At 37.6% G+C, this 15844-nt stretch overlaps 1 protein-coding gene across 3 annotated transcripts in view; it reads left to right on the top strand.

Moving 5' to 3' along the window:
- The window catches only part of PCMT1 (protein-L-isoaspartate (D-aspartate) O-methyltransferase), a 42810-nt gene that overhangs the window by 18213 nt on the left and 8753 nt on the right, over nucleotides 1-15844 (top strand). Inside the window, exons 5-7 of one of the 3 annotated variants that reach the window (XM_074537767.1) lie at nucleotides 522-642; nucleotides 5658-5743; nucleotides 7323-7539. In XM_074537767.1, the coding sequence (XP_074393868.1) occupies nucleotides 522-642; nucleotides 5658-5743; nucleotides 7323-7502 (387 nt within the window). In that variant the 3' untranslated portion in view covers nucleotides 7503-7539. The remainder of the gene's footprint in view (nucleotides 1-521; nucleotides 643-5657; nucleotides 5744-7322; nucleotides 7540-15844) is intronic. The other 2 variants (XM_074537768.1, XM_074537769.1) reach the window with 2 other exon arrangements.

Genomic DNA, 15844 nt, shown 5'->3' with positions numbered 1-15844 from the left:
TAATTTGTCCATGACTGGTAATTGCAGCATTTGCTTCTGAAAGAATAGGACTCTTGAGATGATTTTGAATAAAAATCATTATTTAATCCTTGATTTAAGGTCTTCTCTTAAAAGAACCTTAATCCTTAGTAAGTTTTATTCGGTGTGAAAGGAGATCAGTTCCAGTCTTTTTCCTTGATGTTGTTACTTTTTGTTGCAGGTAATGAAAACAAACATGATCAAATTTAACTTCTGAAAGTTCCAAGAAGAAATCTCCACTAACAATATAACACAACTGAATCACATCTCAAAAAGATCACTCTAACAATTATTTATAAAAGTGTGCAGGCACACTTTAATTATTAGGTGCTTCTAGCAGTCAGAATTTGTCATTTCTAACTGTAGTTTTAATAACATTGGGAAAATATACTCCCACTTTCCTGTTTTTGTTTTTATTTTAGAGAAATGAGTTCAGGAAGTATAAGTACTCATTCTGTAAATAAACCTAGCAGAAATTGTTCATCTGTATATTTTTATTCCAGGTTGGTCCCAAAGGACAAGTTGTAGGAATTGACCATATCAAAGAACTAGTAGATGACTCAATAAATAATGTCAAAAAAGACGATCCCACATTGCTGTCTTCAGGAAGAGTGAAACTGATTGGTGAGCATCAGACTGATACACTTACTAATTAAACTGATATTCTTTCCAGCAGCTGATTGGAAATGACTGAATTGGATGTTATTAAAAGTTTGAATTTAGTAAGCTAAACCCAAGAAAGAGAAGCCAAATGAAAACTTTAAAATTTAAATTGTCTTTAGGCCTTTGAAAATCAGTATCTTCCCCCAGTTTTTCAGAATATGACTTCTGGTGACCTCAGAGATTATGTGTAATCATTCTACTAGAAAAGGGGAGTGGTTTTTTTTGGTGAAAATACATGCTGAAGGTCTGTCATGTTATATTTGCTATTTAAAATTGGGGTTGAATTCACAATTGTTCTTGAATAAATACCCTGTCATCTGAATTTGAGTGTTTTAACAAAGCCTTCTTACACTTCTGATAGGGTAGTTGAGAAAGCTGCACGTGAAGATTCAAATGGGAAAAGTACTAGATTGGCAGTATGCAGCACTGATGTTTATTTCAGTTGTTTTTAAAATTGACAGTAGTTGGATGTTAGGGAAGTGATTGACACCAAAGTACTTTAATTCAGTTAGAGTAACTGAGAGGAAATAATGCCCAAACAATAGAAGGACAGTGAATTATTTTACATAATGGTTATTTACTTAAAAAAAAAAAACAAACAAACAGATTTGGAGTTTTTTTGTTTGGTTTTTTCCTTTGTTTGTTTGGGATTTTTTTGGATGTTTGGTTAGTGTTTGTTTTTCTTAGAAGATGCAAGGCTGGCAAGAGGAAAGTGTCATTCTGTTCACTATGTTTAATAAAGAAGTCGAAGGTCTGGATGTTCTTTGAGGCTTCTTACAAGAACACTTGGAAAAATTATTGTTATGTGATGTTTGCTTCTTAGCTTTACTATTTTGATTCTTGGTCTTTTCTTGTAACAGAGGGACTTCTCTAAATGTTTTTTAAATGAGTTTATCAACACATACACATTTATAAAATGCAATGTATCTCACTGAGAACACTTATGTCTCAGAACTTCTTGGAAAAGAAGTTAGACTGCTAGGGCTGTAGAGGGGGAATGAGGAAAGAATTTCCATTGATGCTGTACAAAAGCAATTTTGACTTATGCTTCTGGTTGTTCTTGGAAGAAACTCTGGTGCTCTTGCAAGTCTAGAATTCTAAGTAAACATCAATATCTATATTATTTTTGACTATGTAGACTAAGAGACTTGTGGATAGTTTTGTTGTGAGGTACATTTTAAAGAACAGTTGGGCAAGTAATACTTCTGTGAATTAGGTTGAGAAGAATGTTTCAACTGTGTTGGATTCCTGGGAGCTCTTTGATGTGGAGCAGGAATCCAGACAGCTGTTAATTTAAAACACAAAGACAGCAACAGAAACCTCCCCCCACTCAAAACCCCCCATCTGAAGCACACAAACAAAAAAAGTTGTGAAAACCAGTTGATTGATGATGGGAGCTGTGTAAACTAAGACCAGGTGTGTCAGTTGCTGGCTTTTCATAGTGTGCTTCACACATTCTACTCTGCTTTGTCATGTCTCATATGTACCATAACTGCATTTCAGGAACACCAAAGTTATTTTAGGGTGTCCCAGTAGAACTGCACTGAGAAGTTGGGAGTAGGTACACTTGGATTAACATGTCTTTTTGTTAGTTTGTAGGTTGTAGGGGGGATAGAATATAAGAAAAGAAAGATAGTGCAGAAAGTAATCTTACCCCTAAGGAGTTGCAGCTGGGCCAATTATCAAAGATTAGGAACAGGCGTGACTTTAAGAGGCCACAGCCAATGAGAAGAAGAGTGCTATAAAAGAGTGGGGTGGCTGGGTGAGAAGGGAACTGGAGTCAGTTGGCTGCTTTGTGGGGAAGAAAGAGTCAGTGCTCTGAGGAGAAACACCAAGAAGGTGTGAAACTTTTGTGATAAGAAGATAACAGTATGGAACCCCTGCAGTGAGATGACAACAGTAGGTCTTTTGGCTTTTTTTTTTTAATAGCCTAATTTTTATTTTGTTTTCTCTTAATATCAGGAGAAAGCCCTTGAGGTGAATCTCTCAAATGCTTCTACTTACCACTCTTTAGCTCACATGAGAGTACTCCTGGAAAGCACAAAATTTGGTTCCTTTTGGATGAAATGAGACAATATTATGTGTTAAAAGAAGCAGCCAAATATGTTTGATATGTGTGTATTCAGACAATAAGACTTAGATCTAGACTGCAGCGATTATTCTGAAATGCATATATTGCATGGATGCTAGGTTCTCAGCAAAAACTTTTTGCTGTACAGATCTGCTTCTATTGTACTGCACTATTTGCTGATGCAGCCATAGCCAGCAGGGCTGAGGGATTCTAAATGACTGAGGGAAGTAATTTTCTCCTGTTTCTGTGCTTATGCTTCAGCTCTGTGTGAAACAGGTCTGCATAGAGAGACTGAAGGCTTAGGTACTATGATCAACAGGTTAGGTCTAGATTTATAATCAAGCTGTAGAACCCTTTTATACCAAAATGTCCTGACAATTTTTCCTCATCACCCCCTGCCACCCTCCACCATGATTACTTTGCTAACAGGCTGCATGTAACTAGAGATGTGAGTAGGAAGGGGACATTATTCAGCATGTAAACACAAGCTGAAAATTTGGGCTGTTCTTTCCCCTTGGACATTGAATAATATAATAATTTGAATGGCATTGAATATATGAATGCCAGCTTAACGGTTTTTTAAATGTTCTGGATATCTAAAACTGTTGCCATTGTGAGTGGATATATTTCTTCTGTAACTATAAGAATTTTTGTGGATTTTCAAAAGGAAGAGCCATGCTGTGTGTGATGCATATGAAGGAGCGTGATTTTTTTTTTTCCCCCCTTTGGTTGGGCGTGTGCTCTTTTTGAAGATGTTAGCTATTGATTCTGAGAGCAAAGGGATTAGTTGTTTTTGAGTCTGTTTTACTGCTGTCAGTGAAGTGATAAGATGTGCAGAAGTCACATTCCAGCTTCTGTGGAGAGTACACTAGGGACATTGATGTCTCAGAATACACGTGTTCTTCAGAAGTGACAGCAGTTTCTTTTGCAGCTGCTTCTTCCACTTGGCAATCATTTCTTTTGCCAGCAATACTGGAGACCGCTGCTTCTAATGCCTGCTGTGTCCCTGGGGAATGACAATCTCCCTCCTTGTGAAACTAACATAATTTTTAGCAATATCTGTATGAGTAAGCTAAAGAAGCCTTTCTCCATTGCCATCTCTGATGGAACAGCACCTTGATTCAGTAACATATTATTGCTGCTTCTTCAGAAGAGTTCTACAGTGCTATTAAGATATAAGTATAAATTATATGCTTGGCTGCATTGATTGTTCCAGTAGGATCCACTTTGGCAGTCAGAGGGAGTACACTCTGGAAATAACTGGAACTTTCATTGCTGGTGATCTCTGTTGCCATCTGACTTAGTGGAAATGGTAATCAATAGGGATGAGTTCTTTTGAAGCACTGGTACTTCTTGCTTGGCAGCTTTTGCTTGTGGCCCTTGGTTGGAGCTTGTGCTGGTCAGAGTTGATTGTATTTATGTCATTATTTATGCTTGTATTTATCCAGTGTTTATGGGACTGACCCCTAAGAGGCTTCTCAGCTTCTGAGGAAACGTGCGCTCTTAAAAGATGCAGAAGGTCCCTGCCAGGGTCATCTTTCAGGACCTCATAAGGAAGGTTATGAGGTTATAAGGAAGGACCTCATAACTTCAGTTTTAATTGTTTTGAGGAGGTGTGCAGGTCTTCCCGTACAGTCTTGGATACACCTAAGGGTGCTCTTATTGTCCAGATGGCCCTCCTTATGATGGAGGTCAAAATGAAACCTGCTGGGGTGACCATGTTTTTTTCCTGCTTTGTGAGTTTTTTGAAGGCAAAAAGTTAACAGATTTTCAGCCTCTGACTGGGGTGTAGCACTTCTTTTGACTCTTTCAGTTTTAATTAACCTGTGATATTGATGTTTGCACAGAAGTCAAAGCTCAGCCTGAAGATGGGAAACCCCAAACTACTTGTGCTGATCAGAGGACTAACCTCTGTTTTTTCTTCTTGACTAATTATTTGAACTTCTGTAATCACATAGTATGAGTTTATGAATGTTTCAGCCTCATTTATTACAATTGTTCTAAATAACTCCAGAGAGCGCTTGTGTAACTTGCTCTGATTTCCTGTTGCTTTCCTGTAAATTCTGTGGATGCCATATTCACATTGTCTTTTTTCAAAACTTAATGTCCAGTTTAGTTTGTCTCATTTCATTGGCTTAAAAACCCCAAACTGTTACTCTTTGCTTCCCCATGATTGGGATGGTATGAGACATCTGTGACAGTGCTTCTCCATGAGTTCTCCACCAAAGCTCAAGCAGCACTGGTAACTTCTGAAAACCTTCATTACTCCTAGCATGTTCCAAGCAGCCTCCTGGAGCTTTAGCCATGAATTTCACCTGGCTCTCTGTGTTAGCAGTGATTGTCTGCAGGAAGAATAGATGAGGCCCATGTGCTGGAATGTGGGGTGTGCGGAGGTAACTGCAGTGCTGCATTAATGTTTGCATATGGCTGTGGGCTTTTGTTCCACTGGTAGTGCAGTTGTAGGCATGTAGTCCATGGGAACACTTCCTTTGTATTTTCCTTACCTTTGGAATCTTCTGATATGTGCTTCTGACATTTAATGCTTTGGACTTGTGATTTGCATTATGTGTAGGAATGATGTGCATGAAGACAAGGCAAAGCAAAGTGTATGTTCTAAGAGGGTAAATGAGGGAGGAAACTTACCTGCACTGGAGTTGGTAGGGCACATAAATACTTTAGTCTCTTTTCTTGGTGGACCATGTTTCCAAGAACTTCAATTATAAACTCATGCTTTCAGATGCTTCAGTAGTATTTAGTATATTTTATAAGCATGTGTATACACATATAAAGGTGTTTTGTTGCATTTATTTTACAAATGTGTTAATTTTTTACATGTAGATATGGGAAACCATCTGTTTTCTCCAGTGCTTTTGAAAATGTTTTAAAAAATAGTGTTTTCTTGCAGTGGGAGATGGACGAATGGGATATGCAGAAGAAGCTCCCTATGATGCAATCCATGTTGGAGCTGCAGCCCCAGTTGTGCCCCAAGCAGTAAGCTTTTATGTTGTGTGTGTGTGTTTGTGTAATACCTTAGCTGTAGAGAATGCTTTGCATACATCTATGTGTAAAATACTTGGTAGCTTGCACTGCTGGGAGTATCAGTGGGCAGTGTGGTATTACTGTATGGTGTGGGGTTTTTGTCTCTCTTACAACTGGGCTTCCTGTTGGTTTGATAAAGCTGTATGTTCTAATAACTCTGCTCTAAATAAACATATTTTAAAATTACATGTGTGCAGCCCTCTATTATAGCAATGAACTGGAGAATTTAATAAGGTAATTAAATTTTATCAAACAACGAGTTACAAAATTTAAGTGTATTTCCCAAGTTCCAAAGCACTGAGTCTATTGAAAGTAAAATGCTCAGCTGGAAGTACAAACAGTGCCATTTGTTTAAAGGCTTCAGAATGGATAACAGGGCACTTCTTAGTAGAGAAGCTGAAGAGTAACTAGGGGCTTTAGAGTGTGCATACATATAGTCCATTTTTACTGATAAGATTTTTTTTTCTCTTCCTTTCATCAGGCACATGGTAATACATAGCATGGTTTTTATATGCTAGATGCCAGTTAAGGTTTTTAAATCTTAGTGAGGGATAGTGAAAGACTGGGCTTTGAGGTGTTATAGATAGATTGGGCATTTCCAAACAATGACCAGTGGTGGTGGGGCTTTTTTTTTGCTTCATGTTTTTAAGGTAGGTTGTGCTTTTAGTTTGAGGGGATTTATTTTTTTGGATTTTGTTGTTTGATTTTTTTGTTGTTGTTGGTTTGGTTTTTTTTGATTTTTTGGTGGGAGTGTGCCAGGAGGGTGTTCCCGGCAAAATGTTGACAGATGACAATTAAAAAAGCAATTGAAAGTTTATTTGTAAATGAAACAGTTTGTAATTGTAACTTTTGTTAGGAATTGGGATTAAGTGGTTTTTTTTCATGATGTCTGGGAAGTATGAAATTTTCCTTGAGACTACTGTGATTAGCCTCCTTTAACTATGGGAAAAAAATGCAAGCATTTCTCACATACTATGTTTACGTGTCACTTATCTTAGTCATATTAATATATTTTATACTAGTTCAGAAAAGGCTGTTCCATTCACAGAATGAAAGAGGAGCTGTAGGGTACTGAGTTTGTTGTAGACAAAATTTTTCCAGAAAGAAAAATAATAAAAAGTCACCATTCTCAAATCTTATTCTGTGGGCTTAAGGGGAGATCAGTTACCCCCAGAATTTTTCACAATGGGCCTGTACTAATACATAATAACTATTGCAGCATTAAACAGTTTCAAAAGATTGAATCTGCTGTAAAAATAATTTGTGATTTACATGTTTCCCCCACATCTATAGAAAATAAAACTGCAACCTACCCAGTTAAACTATTTTACTGTAATACCAGTTGTTGTACCATGTTGCCGTGATACTCTCATTTTCAGTGCACTTTTTATTTTTCCTAATGGAAGTAGTTATCTACTGCATAAAAGTAGATGGATACATAATGGCAAAGCTATTAATCTACTGTAACAAACTTTGGATCCAGCTTCTCTGAGGTGGCTGGTTACATTCTAATTTCTGTGTTGTGTTCTAGCTTATAGACCAGTTAAAACCTGGCGGAAGATTGATATTACCAGTTGGCCCTGCTGGGGGAAACCAGATGCTCGAACAGTATGACAAACTAGAAGATGGCAGTGTCAAAATGAAGCCTCTGATGGGAGTGATATATGTGCCTTTAACAGATAAAGAGAAGCAGTGGTCCAGGTGGAAGTGATTTTCTGTTCCACTTACTTCTTCCACACACATGCAAGGTGAAAGGGTGTGAATTTTAAGCAGATAGACTGCAAGGCCTGCCTTTGCTGCTGTCATTGCTTTCTGCTCCTCCATACCATGAAAAGTGACTCAGTCTGCATTACTACATCACCCAAAGGAGGTTATGCTAAGTTTGAGTTAAATTAAAAGCAGAAGAAAAATATTGCATGGGTTGCACTTTGTCTTTTTTGGACATGTTTTCTTTAGTCTTTGGTGTTTTGAAGATTCTTATTTGTTGTTTTAAACACAGTATTTTTAAGTTTAAACTTCACTTTTAATGAATTTTTTATAACTATTTTGCCCAATAATTAGGGTGAAGTGTAAAATTTTACTTAATAAATACTGTTTTGTCCTTTAAGTTAGTGGTAATTGGGTGTTCATTTTTTATTTTTCTGAAACACTACAAATCAAGAAAAATCTTTGCAAAATCCTTTGTGGAAAATGTAGATGATCTTGCAAGCACTTTTCCTTTAGCCTCCAAGTAGCAAAAAGTAGAAAAGATAATTCCTTCTTCCCTGAAGTATAAATGTAGTTGAGTAGTGTTTAGAAAATTTTCCCAGACATGTTATTAGAAGTCTGTCATCTGTCTCTGATGGGGCAGTATTTGTGTTTGCCAATACAGCAAATTCTAAATGCCTTTCTAGAAGTAGGAAACCTTCCAGTTTGCTGAATTGAACAGCCAGTAATAAATGAATAAATAAATAGACTTAATGCAGCTGTCAGCTTAAGCCATGCTAGTATGTGAATGAACAAAGCAGCATTGCTGTTTTGCTTCCTGGCAAAAAGTGCTTGTTGAATGTATTATTGGCATTAATGAAGTGCAGAGATTGCACTGAGCTCTGAAAACAACTCTTGAGTTTTATAACCTAAATTTAGATTTTTGGCTTTTTTCCCCTTGATATTTTGGAGTATAGCTTGTGATTTGAATACAGGAATACTCAGTCTAACCTATCAAAATATCATAAAAAGTACAATTAAAGCAGTTTGCATACTGTTGCTTAACGAAGCCTCATTTCAGTGTTTCTTGGATTACTATATAGCCACTACGTACAAATTACTCTTAAAACAACTTCAGTGAGATACTGCTTAGTTCAAAGCTTGTGAAGAGTGCTGGTGAAGCGTGCTTGTTATTCGAATGTGTTGTGTTTGTTATGCAAATGAATGCTTTGGCCTCAAATATTGCCAGTATTCCCTCAGTGTGGTACTCAGGGATTTCCTGCCTCTTGTAAGGCTTTGGAAGCTTTCCTTTGTGGTCGGTTTCCTCCTCTGGCAAATGTTTAATTTAAATTTGGAATCCATGCTTTGCTTGGTCTAAAAAAGAGTAGTTGTCTTCTTAAACCTCCTTTCTCTCAGAGAGTTTTCATAGATTTTTTTTCTATTTCCACCTAATCTGATTATAGTAGCAATTGGAAATTTTTTGGTATGCCAAAAGAAGTATAGCAGTGTATGTTCATAAAACACTTTAAGAAGGGTTTCTTGAATGACAGTGTTTATCCCTTGCTATAAGTGAAGGTGGGGTACTGTGTTAACGGCTAGAATTCTGAGTTTTTAGCATCTCTTTGGTGCAGTTTGGTATTTCATTTTGTATTCTAGCTTGGAAAGAGCTAATAGCTTGTCTTTGGGCCTTCTTCAGTCATGCATACTGGAGGATTATTTTCCCCAGAAATTTGTACCAGTTTCTGTGCTCTTCTGAAACACTTCTTGATTTTATTTATTTTTAATTTAAGAATTTACAGTGGTGTTATCAGAAAATATAAGCGCTTAGCCTGAAGGGTTCATCTGCAATGGCATAGAGGCTGTATCTTGCTATGCGCATTTAAATTTCGGAACTCTCTGTTAAAGAAAATCTCAGAAGTCCACTTCTTTAACATTTGCTATTTTTTTAATTGTCCTTTTTGTGATTTGAAGAAAATTCCCATTCCATCTTCTAGGATAACTGTCCGTCTACTGCTGTCCTTACAGGAGGTCACATCTTTTCTTTGTTTTTCCTTGTTGGTGGCTATGAAGTATATGGTCAGGCAGCTGCTGCTAAGGAAATTCCTAATTATAAGTCAGCATTTGCTATCCAGGCTGGCATCAAAGATGAAAGAGCTGTTTTTTCTTCACTTCCTGGATTTCATTTTTTCTTTTCTAAATTGCTCGAGATCTGTGAGCAGAGTTCATTTAGAGACTCCTCTGAAAAAGCATCTCTTAAGTGTTTCTGTGATAGAAATCTGTAGTGTATGGGAGACTAGTTGATGTAAATCTCAAATTCATTAAACAACAATCATTTTAAGATTAGCTCAATTAGTTTGTCATTCTTTTAGTTTACATTATGTGATTTCATTCCTAATGCAGGTAACTTTCATCACATTGAATGAAGAACGGGTGTCCCTTCAGAGGATACAATTGATAGGCCAGCAGCATTTTCCTAGGGTAGCAGACCCTCCAGTTGGCAGGAAAGAAGCTGTTACATTTTTGCTGAGCCATTCACTCTTTAATGGGGCTGTAAGGTGCTTTTGCAAAGCAGCACAACACTCTTTAAGTGGTGTTTGAAGTCAACTCCATCTTCAAGTATTTTGTATCATGCTTCACTGTGTAAAACTTGTAGCGAAAGAAGTCTGGACTAGCTGGAAGGAAAAGATTCCTTGGATACATTGCTAAATAAAGCATATTATTTCTGAATGCTGTTAAATTTCTTTAAATTTAGGCCATGACTTTGTAGCTTTGGTTCAGTTGCAGCAGTATTTTTTTAAGTTCCCAATATTAGTGGGAATCCTCTCAAATGTGACTCCCAGGGACACTCAGAAGTAGAATATACGCAGGAACCCTATCTCTGGTACAAAACAATGCAGTGTGCCAGAAATCCAGCAGTCAATGCTCACTTATGTGATTATACTGATAAAGGGTATCCTTTCACATAAAACTTCAATTGTTTTGGGTTTTTTACTGAAAAATAGGATGGAGAGAGGGCCTCGTGTTGCACAGTTGAGAACATGGCTTAATGGCTGTCTTATTGGCAGATCTTGTACAAATTAGGATCTCTCTGGTTTTATTTCTCTGTGAAATAAAACTTACTACTTCACTTACTACTTATGTGGAAAGACAATTTTAAGTGTCACAGAATCATGGTATTATTTAGAGTTGAAAACAGGTTTAAGGTAATTGAGTCTGACTGTTTACCTGGTGCTGCCAAGTCCACCACTAAACCATATTCCTAAGGGCCACTTCAAGTCATCTTTTAAACACTTTCAGGGAATACCTTGTCCTGCTGGCCTCGCTACTGCTGATACAGAGGCATAAGAGAATAACAATGTAAATAACAGCAATGAGTCTCTGTTGCATTTTGGATTTGATTTCCAGACAGGCAGCTTTTAAAAAATTGTAACAACTACTTTTGTTTACATATTGTATTAGTAGAAATTATTTATAAATGTAATGCTGAATTTATAATTGCTGGTAAAATACAAAATTATAATGACAGTATGACTTTTCTGAACAAAAACTTCAATGACTAAACTGGGGCTGTTACTGTATCCCACTTATCTGTACATAAACCATGAATAACACTCTTTTGGAAAATATATTTATTAGGATACATTTTAATATGTTTCTGCTTAGAAACTCTTATTCAGTGTTTCAAGTGCCCCTGGTGAGCTAGTTGACCAATTTAGTTTGAAATTAGTAGGCATTGGTTGCTGGAATTTCTCAGACCATGCAGAGAGTAATGATTATGGTTTAAGTTTTCATTTTATTTTGGCAAAAAGAATCTGCACAAAATATTTTAGGTTAAATTTAAGAATTATGAATTATGTATCAGGGTGGTTTGACTCTGACTGAATTCCAGGTGCTCACCTAAGCTGCTCCCTCCACAACTGGACAGAGGAGAGAGAACACAGCAGAAGGCTCCCTTGTGCGTTAAGGACAGGCAGAGATTACTCACCAGTTACCACCATGGGTACAACAGGCTTGACTTGGGGATATTAATTGAAATTATTGCCAAGCAAAATCAAAGCAGGATAATGGGAGGTAAAACAAAGCTTAAGAACACCTTTCCTGCACCCCTTCTCCCTCCTTCCTAGCTCTACAACCTGCCCCCCAGCAGTGCAAGGAGGTAAGGAATGGGGTTTACAGTCAGTCAGTCACACATTCTTCCTGCTGCTGTCAGGTCTTTCCCACAAGACACATTTCTCCATGAACTTCTCTAGCATGAGTCCTTCCTATGGGCTCCAGTTCTTAATGAACTGCTGCAAGGTGGGTCACTGTTCTTGGATGCAGTCCATCAGGCACATCCTGCTCCAACACAGGTCCTCCACAGGGTGACAGGTCCCGCCAGGAAACCTGTTCCAGTATGGGCTCCTCTATCCATGGGCCTGCAGGCCCCTGCCTGGAGCCTGCTCCAGCACATTTCCCACAGGGTGACAGTCTCCTCTCAGGCATCCACCTGCTCCAGCATGGGCTCCTCCACAGGCTGCAGGTGGATCTCTGCATCCCTGTGATCCTCCACGGGCTGCAGGAGCACAGCTGCCTCACCATGGTCTGCACCGGGGACTGCAGCGCAATCTCAGCTCCAGTACCTGCAGCAGCTCCTGCCCCTCCTCCCCTGATCTGGGTGTCTGCAGGGCTGCTCCTCTCACATGTTCTCACCCTGCTCTTCTCTGCACTATAACCTTTTCTTTCTTGAACCTGTTTCCACAGAGGTGTTGCTTCCATTGCTGACTGGCTCAGTGTTGGCCAGTGGAGGGTCTGTCTAGAAGCCAGCTGGTGTTGGCTCTATAGAACCTGGAGGAAGCTTCTGGCAGCTTCTCACAGAAGCCACCCCTGCAGCACCTCCCCTTGCCACTACCAAAACCTTGCCAGGCAAACCCAATACAATTATGTAAAAGTGTATGTGATATATCTGATACAGTAGGTTACAAAAAAAATTCCTTTATCATTTCAATTTATTCTCAATTTTATGATTGATGATAGCAAATAATAAATATTTTATAATAGCACCTTTCCAGATTAAAATGCTGGAAGTCTTCATATTGCATCTTAAAAGTTTTAAAGTGAGAAATAATGGGCTGCTGAAACACTGAGTAGATGCTATATTTCATAAAAGGCTGCACTCTGAATTTCACTTTCAGTAATGAAACATATTTTTCATAGATAAATGACATATTGAGAAGGGAAAGTCATCTGCTGCCTAATGACAAGAAAATTGAAGTGGATCTAAAAAGAATGAGATATAGATTTCAGATAGATTTGTAATAAATGTTTGTTCAAATATTTAATTTGAATGCTTTCAAAGTGGCGGTGAGGGATCACGAAGCTGCATGATTTGTATCCCAAACTTATTGTTGATAAGGTTATTGATTCTTTATAATTTACCTGAAAAGCTGCATATTAGATTTTTTCTGATAATTTTTCTTGGTTTTTTAATTGGATATTCATTATGGGAATTGTAGAATATACATGTATATGTTTTCCCTTGTAGCAAGCGAAAATTTTTCAAACTTTCTTACATTTTTTTCAAGAATAGTAACTTTGAGCTAATGACTTCTGAAATTTGCTTTAACTTGAGCTTACAAAATTGCTTTGATGCCTCAGTTGATAGATGAGTGGTTCTCTTGCTGCAATTCCAAAAGCCTGAGAAGGACTGCTGTGGTGACTTAAACCCTAAATATATATATTGCTTGCTAAGCAGGAGCTGGTAAGCAGATTGGAAGGAGTGCATATATGAAGGTGGAGAAAAAAAAATTACGTGAGTTGTGTAAGAGTCACAGTAAATAGCGGGGCCCAGAAAGAATACAAATTAGTAGGTCTTCCCTGTTGCTCTAGAGGACAACAGGATGGTTTTAACAAGGAAAGAGCAATCTTTTGAGTCTCCTTTTAAGCTCTGTAGCAGGATAGATTTTGTTGTACCACTGGGAGGATAGAATAATGTATTCTGATTCTTACCAGTCACTGAAACCTGGTGGATTTCCTAGCTTGGCAGCTTCCAATCCATACAGGATCAGCTCAGGTCAGCTGATGCTGGTTTGCAATATGTATTTATGTCTGCAAGCTGTGCTACATTAGGGAGAAAGCTGACAGCTGTTACTTATCAAGTGATCTGAGACTTTTCTGGCACTTTCTGATACATCCACTCCAATAATGCACATATAAATTCAACTTCAATCTGTAGAAAATAAATGCTGTATAATTTTAACACTTATATTGGAGGTTAGTTTGAGTTGACATGCTGTTGTTAGATTAATGAGTAGTGAAGAGCAAGTGAAAAACCTCTTGAGGAAAGCTGATCCCGTTAATATACAGTAAATGTTCTAAAAAATAAAATATGAAAATCCTTATTTTGAATGTCACATACAGGATGTAGTGGTCAGGAATGTTAAAGCAATGAAAAATACCAACAATTAAAACATTGCCATGCTAATATAATTTATTTTAAATGATATATTTATATAATACTTATATGTTTTAAGTAGAAATATAATTTCGGAAAATAAAACAGACCCATACTTTAAATACATTAAGGGCATTAGCAACATTACCTGCTAACATTTGTGGCTGGGTAGAATCATTGTGTTTAATAGTTTCCAAGTAAATACAGAATGTTTTTTAGGCTTACAGTTTCTTGAGGATCTGCCTTGTATTTGAAGGATTACGAATTGCTTGTCACAGTAAAAGACCAGGGTTTTACAAAGCTGCGAGTGTGTGGTAGGAATCAGGATTAAAATCACACCCACAATTAGGCGTATGAGACTAAGCCAGCAACAGCAGTAGTCATTACTTACATACACTTCTTGAAGATGAAAAAATGAACTGATGATGCAGCTCCTGGAAGTGTTAGGGATGAATGAAGCACTTGTCCTGAATTCACTGGCACTGCATTTTAAATTGGGTATCAGATGTTAATTTCTTTTTATCTGTTTAAAATAAGCAAATACCCATTCTGTGAGATAGGCAAATATGGAGAGCTTCCAAACCTTTAGCTATAAACAGATTTTTCTTTATCTCTACCACGATGTGTTCTTCTGCCTCCTGCTTTTTTTCTGCTGTGTGTAATTACTGCAGTGCTCTAAAGCTGTGTGATTAGTACTTTACTATTAGGAGGCAGTGCAAAGTGCAAAGAATGCAAATATTTATCACCCACAAATCACAACGTTTGCATCCCAACTGCATTAGATAGAAAACTAGTCATTTAAGCACTAGTTTCTACAGCCTTTTCAGTTGCTTTTACAGTGTTTTGCATGCTGCCATTCCATGCTGTATGATTCTTGGAGCATAATAATGTCTTTGGAACTTAAAGGTTTTGTATGTGTGCATGTAGAACTATATTTTTGTGGATTAGTTTGCATGATAGCTGGAAATGCTATTGTGTATTGAGCCAGCAATCACATTACTGAGCTTTTTTTCTAATTCAGACACTGTTTGCTTCAGCTAAGGAGGCTGATGCACCTACTAAAAGAAAAATAGGAGCAAATTCATTCCGAATTTTTAGATTGCTTGTGCCTTGTCAAAAAAAAAAAGAGACAAAACTCTTCTCTTTGAATTTTCCAGGGCTCAGAGCAGCACAGCTTTCAGATTTGATGGGTGTTTTGCATTAAAATTAATGCTTTAGAAATACTTAAACAAATCACTACTGATGATTACTTTATGGTTGGAATATAGGCTCTATGGGTTTCTCATTTCAATGTGTTTTAAATGTCCTACAGGAACAAATCTCTGAATTTTCTAGATTCCTTTCAGTGATTTAGAGAGACTTCTTGATTCATCCTTTCTCCTCACTAGATCTCCTTTTAGCTCACACACACTGCCCTGCCCCCAGCCTTTCCACAACCTACTCCTGATTTACCGTAGATACTTCAGGAGCTAATCGAGTTCCTCTGAGAAATAAATAAACTAAGTGGTAAAAACTACATAATCGGGATGCAAGACTGTGTTCCCACTTTCTTGAGAGACTGCAGCTGAAGCTAAACTTGTCTTTTTGGCAGCTACAGAGGGTGGTTTTTGCCAATACTCTGTCTAGTAAGTTGGCTCAGTTGCTTGCCAGTGTGTAGCCAGCAGAATAGGGATGGCAGGTAGCTGTGTTACTAGCTGTGCAATGTGGGGGGTTTCCTTAAAGCAAGTGATCCATTAAATGTAAAACAGAGGGACCCATATTTCACAATAAGTCACATAGTAGTATGAGATGATATGGGATTGCTGTTGCCTTTCCTTTGGTGTTTGTTTTTTTCTCAAATGCTTGAAGAGATTTCTAAAGTTTTGCTGATGTGCGTGAGCACTTAAATGTAACCTGATTCAATATCAAAACTTCTCAAATACCATTTCCAAGGGGAG

This window comes from Zonotrichia albicollis, chromosome 3, assembly GCF_047830755.1.
Source record: "Zonotrichia albicollis isolate bZonAlb1 chromosome 3, bZonAlb1.hap1, whole genome shotgun sequence".
NCBI lineage: Eukaryota > Metazoa > Chordata > Aves > Passeriformes > Passerellidae > Zonotrichia > Zonotrichia albicollis.
This window is presented reverse-complemented; position numbering and strand designations above follow the sequence as displayed.